Raw genomic sequence first — 8,160 nt, 5'->3', positions numbered from 1 at the left:
TGAGTATATTCAGAATGAAATGCTTGCATAAAGAGTTGCCATAATAGATAGGCTTAGCTTATTATTTTACTAACATGTTGATTAACATGTGACTAGCTAACAAATAGTTAGTTTTACTTTGATTTCAAGCCATGTATGATTTTCAAATATGTCATCCTCCATTCATATCACTTTTCTCTTTTTTCTTTCTTTTTTTCTTCTCTATGGTCAAACGTCTACAAACATATTAAAGATGTAGCATATGTGTTATGAAGTTTGTGAATATTAATTACATAAAGAAACTTTACATCTATAACCCATGTTAAACCTGTGCACTTGTATTGTACGTGTCAATCTACTAGCCTATTATGTTGTTAATTAGATGAACTTTAAGTCAACGATGCATGATAAACTTGTGTTTAGCATTAAAAAACTTTCTGTAGTTGGTCATGATAATGCGCACCATATATATAAACTACTTCAACAAAAAAAGTTTAGCCTTCCAAAATTTTGTTAGATTTTAATTGATCGAATGATGTGAGAATTATTGGCACAAACAAATAAGAAATTATTTTAATTGCTTGGCACGCAGGGCACTATAGGAATTATATATATATATATATATATATATATATATATATATATATATATATATATATATTCTAATTTTTTTATAATCTGAATTTAAAAAATTTAAAGAATTAATTTGGAAGTTAATTTTTTCAGTGAGTATTAACTAATTTTTTAATTATTTTAAATTTTAAAACCTAATTCTAAAATTGTAAATTTCAAAAAAAAGAATTAAAAAATAATTTTAAATAAAAAATTAATGAGTGTTAACTAATTAAAAATTAATTCTTTATATTTAATTTGGAGCACAATTATGCATAGATTTTTTTTAGATTGTCTTATACTATGTTTCTTTTGAAATAATAAAGATCAATGTCTAAAATTTTTAGTCATCTATCAGTGTTGATATTATTATGAAAGAAAATAACGTTTTCAAAAAGTTTAAATTGATTAAAAAATACATAAATAACAATAATTATATTTTTTACAGTTATACTAAAAAAATTTAAATGAACAAAAATACAAGTTAAGAATGGGAATGTCAACTTGTAGGGTTCGTTCATTTAGTCGGTCAACATAGATGAATATATAGCATGATCGATGTTTTAATTCCTAACATCATATCAAAATTATACTACTTGAAATATACAGGATAGAAAAATAAAAAACTTATAATAAGGAATTAATTTTAAATAGTTAATATTAACTTTTTTTTTGTAAAATTATTTTTTTAATTTTTATTTTTGAAGAATTTAAAATAAAAAATTAAAAAATAGACTAATATTGGTAGAAAAAGAAAATGATCTCTAATTGAGCTCTTATAGCAACGCATCATTCCACTTTTATTTATTTGGTCTATCTGAAATTGGAAATGTAATGAGAGAAGAGATATAATAAGCACTAAGACATGTTTATTGGAGGCGGAGGCAACCCAGTAATTGACATTACAAGTTTACAAGTTACAACATTTGCTGAACTGGAAAATACATGAAATTAAAGCAAGTACAGTACGTAATGTAATCAATACAAGATAGATTATTTCTTTATTTGTCAACAACAACTAACATTCCACTTTGTACTTCACATCGATCTTCATTCAAAAGGAGCAGCTTGGTAATCACGAAACTCGAAGAAAGGATTGCTCCTATACATTCACTGGACCAAAAATGATAGGCTAAGCCATCAATTTTTGGATGTTGGATAGTGGCCATAAGGTGGTGGGGATGGGGGACTGTTGTAGCTGGGTGGCTTCTCCCATGATGGTGGCTTCTCAAACGGGGGTTTGTACAATGGTGGAGGCTTCTCAAACGGAGGTTTGTATAATGGCGGTGGCTTCTCAAACGGAGGTTTGTACCATGGTGGTGGCTTCACGTAGGGTGGTTCATACACCGGCGGTGGTTTAACATAGGGAGGTTCATTCACTGGCGGGGGCTTCACATAGGGAGGTTCATACACTGGCGGGGGCTTCACATAGGGAGGTTCATACACTGGCGGGGGTTTCACATAGGGAGGTTCATACACTGGCGGAGGCTTCACATTGGGAGGTTCGTACACAGGTGGTGGTTTCACATAAGGTGGTGATGGCTGGTATTCCGGTGGAGGCTTTTCGTGGGGTGGCTTCTCGTATGGTGGTTTCTCATGGTGGGGTGGCTTCTCATGGTGAGGTGGTTTTTCATGATGTGGTGGCTTCTCATGATGTGGTGGCTTCTCATGCGGTGGTTTTTCATAAGGTGGCTCATAATAAGGTGGCTCGTGTTCTGGTGGTGGCTTCTCATAAGGTGGCTCGTGTTCTGGTGGTGGCTTCTCATAAGGTGGCTCGTGTTCCGGTGGTGGCTTCTCGTGAGGTGGTTCCTCATAAGGTGGTGGCTCGTGTTCTGGTGGCGGTTTCTCATAAGGAGGTGGCTCATGCTCCGGTGGTGGCTTCTCATAGGGTGGCTCGTGTTCTGGTGGCGGCTTCTCATGATGAGGAGGTGGATAAAAGGGAGGCTTATTGTGGAACGGTGGAGGCCAGATTGGAGGCTTATAGATTGGTGGTGGTTCATAGGTGGGTGGGTTCTCAAGTGGTGGTGGCTCGTAGTAATTACCCAACACAAGTGTTGGAGCGGTGGTGGTTATAGCCACCACTCCAACCATTAGAAGAAGTATTAGTGATGAGTGCATAGAAGACATTTCTTAGCTTTTCAGGTTGCGATTGAAGTGAGGAAAGTGAGAACATCATGCATGCTATTTATAGAGTTTTCTTAGGAGCTGAGGGAGATAGATAAGCTAAGGGAACTTCTAATTTGCATTGGAGATGTGGCTCATCAATTTGTCTTATTTTATTGCATGTCAAGATCTATAGTGAGTGAAGTCAAAGGAGGTAGTTGTGATTTCCGAATCTTCATGTTGCGGATTAAGTACCCCTTTCTCAACATATGCTTTCCATCTTACTTTTCATCTTTCAAATAATAATAATAATAATAATAATAATAATAATAATAACTACTACTACTACTATAAATGATAGGATTTTTTTTTTGGGTGTACCATGAGGAAGTGTATTTTATAGAATCATTTAGATTAATGAATTTATTTTTCTTAATATATAATTATTACAAAACATTTGGGTAAATTATATATAATTTAATATAGGGTATATTATTTATATTTTTACTATTACATATTTTAATTTTTGTCTTGCATTAATGACTATTTTAAGTATCTTCATGAATATCATATGAGAAAGTAGAGGAGATTGTAACATATTCATTGGTTAACATAAACAACTTTTTTTGAAATCAATTTAAAATTTTTTTAAAAAATTAAATTTTGAATAAATAGAATTAATGAAATAGTGACTAATTACGAATTTGCATCAGGTAACATAATCTCCTCTAAACACAAGAACTTTTTCATCGTGTCAACCTTTCATTTCACCACATCAATTTTTTGTTGTGCAGATCTTTTGTCATCACCGCATCTCTACCTCCACAGTGCGTTATGCCCATTGCTGCAGGAGGGAATTCTCACGCAAGTTATGTCTGTGACCCTTCATGTTGTCACTGTAGGGAATTTTGCACGAGTGATGCAATCGCGCCCCTCTCTCGTCGTGCAAATATTTTGCCACCGTCACATCTCTACCTCCGCAGTGCACTGTGTTCGTCGCTGCTGGAGGGAATTCTCACGCAAGTTGCGCCTGTGACCCTTCATGTCATCACTGCAGGGAGTTTTGCGTGAGTGATGCGATCGCGCCCCTCTCCCGCATTGCACTCCTCCATCGTAGATGTGCCCTCCACTGCCATCAAATCTTCATCGTGTCGCCGTCTTTCATCGCGTCTTTTTTCTTCTCCTTCTTTCGATGTGATTTTGAATTTTTCGATTTGATTTGGATTTTTTTCATGTATAGATATTTTTTTTATATAATTTAGATTTTTTCTATATATTATGGATTTTTTTATATTGTGAATTTTTTTTAGGTATTGTAGATAAAGATGCAGATATTTCTTTTACAAATTGAAGTTGGCTAAAATTAACTCCACCTTTTGTTGGTTACCTAATGAAGTAATATTATGAGAATAAAAGAAAGGCTAAGAGCAAACTTAGGGAGTAAAATAAGGTTTGCAAGGAGTTTTAATAGAAAAGAACTTATAGGGAGTTTTCATAAGAGGATTTTATTCTCATTCATTAAAATTATAACATAGATGATACTATATATATTTCTGTAACAATGTAGTTGAAATATCATAAAAAATAAGAAAGAAAATTAATTCACATCCTATTTTCTCGTATTGGCTTTGTTATAGTTAGTGCATTATTGTGGGTAGTGTTCAATTTCATATTACTTTGTATCTATTAGAAGTCCAAATTCCGCTGTAGACTCAACAATTGGTATCAAGAGCCAACATTATATTATTCATTATTTGAGTGGTAAAATTCAATTTTGAATATAATGGCTTCTACTAGTAGTAATGTCAAAGTAGGCAAATATGAAATCGAGAAGTTTAATGGAAAAAATAATTTTTTCTATTGGAAGATGCAGATGAAAAATATGCTTATTTCACAAAAGTTACACAAGGCAATAGCGGAAAAAGAGAAAAAGCCAGAAGGAATGAAAGATGAGGATTGGAAAGAATTAGATCTTGAGGCACGGACTGCAATAATCTTATGCTTTGAGAGGGATGTTGCTTTCTTGGTGAACGAAGAAGCAACTGTAGCAGGCGTCTGGTTAAAGTTAGAGAGTAACTTCATGACAAAGACTCTAACTAACAGGATCTACTTAAAATCCAAATTGTATACATGTAAGATGGAGGAAGGCACCTCAATCCGAGAATATATCAATAAATTTGATAGGATCATATCAAACTTAAAGGATATAGCTGTGAAGGTTGATGATGAAGACCAGGCACTCATATTGTTACTTTCATTACCGAAGTCCTATGAAAAACTGGTGCAAATCTGACCATGGATGAGACGTGGGCATCACTTTTAGCGGATGATCTATGTAAGGTTGCTACAAGTGTAATGTTATCTTCAAATGGAAGAGAGTATAATGATCAAGCACAAGGATTGTTCACGACTAGAGGAAGGACTAATGAAAGAGGAAAAGGTAATAAGCGTGAAAAGTCTAGGCCAAAATCTAGACCTCACACGGAGAGAACATGCTTTAAATATGGTGAGGCTGGACATTTCAAAGCAAATTGTCCAAATAAGAAGATAACTTTCAAGAAACAGAGCAACGACAACCCAAAAGAAAAGCAAGAAGCAAGCTACGTCTCAAATGATGAGAAGGATTGTTACTCTATAACAGAACAATCTTATGAAATCTCTGATAAGTGGATTCTTGATTCAGGAGCCTCTCACCATATGTGTCCAAATAGGAAGTGGTTTACTACCTATGAAAGCATAAATAGTGGTACAGTTTTAATGGGCAATGATCATGCTTGTAAAACTGTGGGGTTGGGTACTATAAGAAATAAAATGCATGATGGAGGAGTAAGAACCTTAAAGGATATGAGGCCTATTCCAGACTTGCAGAAAAATCTTATCTCTATAGGTTTGTTGGAGAAAAATGGTTGCAAAATAGTTGCAAAAAATGGGGTACTAAAAGTTGTTCGTGGTTCTTTGGTAGTGATGAAGGGAGTTCGTCATGGTAATCTTTATTCTCTTTTGGGGACAACAGTCACAGGTGAGTTAGCAGTTAGAATCAGTGGAAGTAGGGATCAAACAAATTGCACAAGAATATAGCACATGCAGCTTGGACATATGTCAGAGAAAGGTCTATCATTGCTTTGTAGATAAAGTTTGTTGAAGAATATGAAGAAACCACAAATGAAATTTTGGGAGCATTGTATGTATGGAAAGGCACATAGGGTGAAATTTTCTACAAGCAAGCATAAAAGCAGAGGGTTGTTAGACTACGTGCATACTGATGTTTGGGGCCCGGCTAAAGTTACTTCCAAGGGTGGTTCCAGGTATTTTGTTACTTTTGTTGATGATTATTTCAGGTATGTTTGGATTTACTTCCTCAAACATAAGAATGAGGTATTCGATACTTTTAAGCGGTGGAGAGCAATGGTTGAAAACTGAACAGGTAGAAAGCTGAAAACTCTACGATTTGATAATGGCACAGAGTACACGGATAGGGCTTTCAAGGAGTTCTGTGACCGAGAAGGCATTACAAGACACTGGACAGTTAGAGAAACACCACAACAGAATGGAGTCACCGAACGACTGAATCATACGCTACTTGAGAAGGCAAGGTGTATGCGCTCTAATTCCGGGTTAGGCAAAGAATAGTGGGCAGAATCGGTTGCTACAACTTGCTACATAGTGAATCGATCCCCACATTCTTCTCTAGATGGAGACACACCTTATAAAGTGTGGTTAGGGAGAACATGCAGATTACGAGAAACTCAGAGTCATTGGATGCACAGCCTATTATCATGTCAAAGATAATAAGCTTGATGATAGAGCTAAGAAGGCAATTTTGGGGTATCCAAGAGGGGTTCAAGGCTATCGCCTTTGGAGTGTAAATGATTCTAAGTTTGTAATTAGCAGAGATGTTACCTTTGATGAACGATCTATGGTAGCTTTGTCTAAAGATATGGTTTGTAAGGAGTTTTAATAGAAAAGAACTTATAGAAAGTTTTCATAGGAGGATTTTATTCTCATTCATTAAAATAAGAAGATTTTATTCTCATTCATTAAAATTATAGCATAGATGATACTATATATATTTCTATAACAATGTAGTAGAAATATCATCAAAAATAAGAAAGAAAATTAATTCACATCCTATTTTCTCGTATTGACTTTGTTATAATTAGTGCATTATTGTGGGTAGTATTCAATTTCATATTATTTTGTATCTATTAGAAGTTCAAATTCCGCTGTAGACTCAACAGATATCATATTAACAAATTGAAATCAAGTACATCAATTAACCTCAGTCTTAGACACTAAATGCATGTACACATTTTTCTACTTAAGAACTTGTACAGTAATGCCCTCTATGAGATTATTTTTTAGATGACCTTCTAATATACATCCTCTACTATCAAAATAAAATTTACGAAGTATTTGGAAACTCCTTAAAATTCAATTCTCATAGAATTTAATTAAAAGTGTTTAAAATAAAAATAATTAAATTAGTTTAGATAGAATTCGATTTAATTTTATTATTATTTTTAAATCAATTCTAACTAAAATAAATTCAATTTGAAATTTCATTTTATTAGGATTTTACTTTAAACTTAAATATCTAAAATATTTTTTTAATCTAATTACTTCTTCTTACTTTTTTTCATTCGTTTTTGTTTAACCCCTTCCACCTTTCAATACATACTCTCTCTTTTTTCACTATCTTCATTCTCTTTCCTTCTTATTCTTTTAACTCACTTAATATAATATATATCTATTTTTTCGAAAGGCCTACTATGTAAATCTAAAAAAAGATCCACACGTATAAATTTTGTGTTTAACTTAGATTAATGACATTAAATATTTGTCAATCTACTGTGTTTGGATATTTTAAGTGAAGTTATGTTAATAATGAGATTAGTAAAAAGTGACATAATTTTGTCACATTTTAATGACATTAATTAGTTGTTATATTTTGCTATTATTAACTGACTTTTGTTTCACTTGCTATATCATTAGATCACTCAACAAGTTACTTCTTGATAGTTTATGTTTATTTTTTTGTTATTGGTTTGTTGTTAGAATCAAATATGGAGAATCATTTAATTTTTTAATTAATAACAATACTTTTTAAATTTAATATTTTTAGATTAATCTAATTTTTTATTTTTTTAAAGAGGTGACCAAATTTTAGTTGAAGAAAAATTTAATTGAAAAATATAATTTTTAAATTATTTCACATAATTGAATAAAAAAATATATTTATTATTTAAATATAATATTATATTAATAAAGAATAAAATTTTTTATTATAAAACTTTAATTCATTTGATAAACATTTTAAATACTGAAATTTAATTTAATTTTATATAATTTTATTAATTTATTTTAAATACTGAAATTTAATTTAATTAATAGAATTTAATTTAATTTTATATCATTAAAAATTTTCAAACACTGTTATTAGACTTAATTCAACCTCAAAACTTAACT

The 8,160-nt window shown here is 32.3% G+C and overlaps 1 protein-coding gene across 1 annotated transcript; it reads right to left on the bottom strand.

The window, feature by feature from the left end:
• Window positions 1-1,440: 1,440 nt before the first annotated feature.
• Window positions 1,441-2,762, bottom strand: LOC130947379 (early nodule-specific protein 2-like). The gene has a single exon (XM_057876070.1). It carries the CDS (start codon window positions 2,716-2,718, stop codon window positions 1,732-1,734), a length of 987 nt encoding a protein of 328 aa, XP_057732053.1. The 5' UTR covers window positions 2,719-2,762; the 3' UTR covers window positions 1,441-1,731.
• Window positions 2,763-8,160: the final 5,398 nt, after the last annotated feature.

This window comes from Arachis stenosperma, chromosome 9, assembly GCF_014773155.1.
Source record: "Arachis stenosperma cultivar V10309 chromosome 9, arast.V10309.gnm1.PFL2, whole genome shotgun sequence".
Lineage (NCBI taxonomy): Eukaryota > Viridiplantae > Streptophyta > Magnoliopsida > Fabales > Fabaceae > Arachis > Arachis stenosperma.
This window is presented reverse-complemented; position numbering and strand designations above follow the sequence as displayed.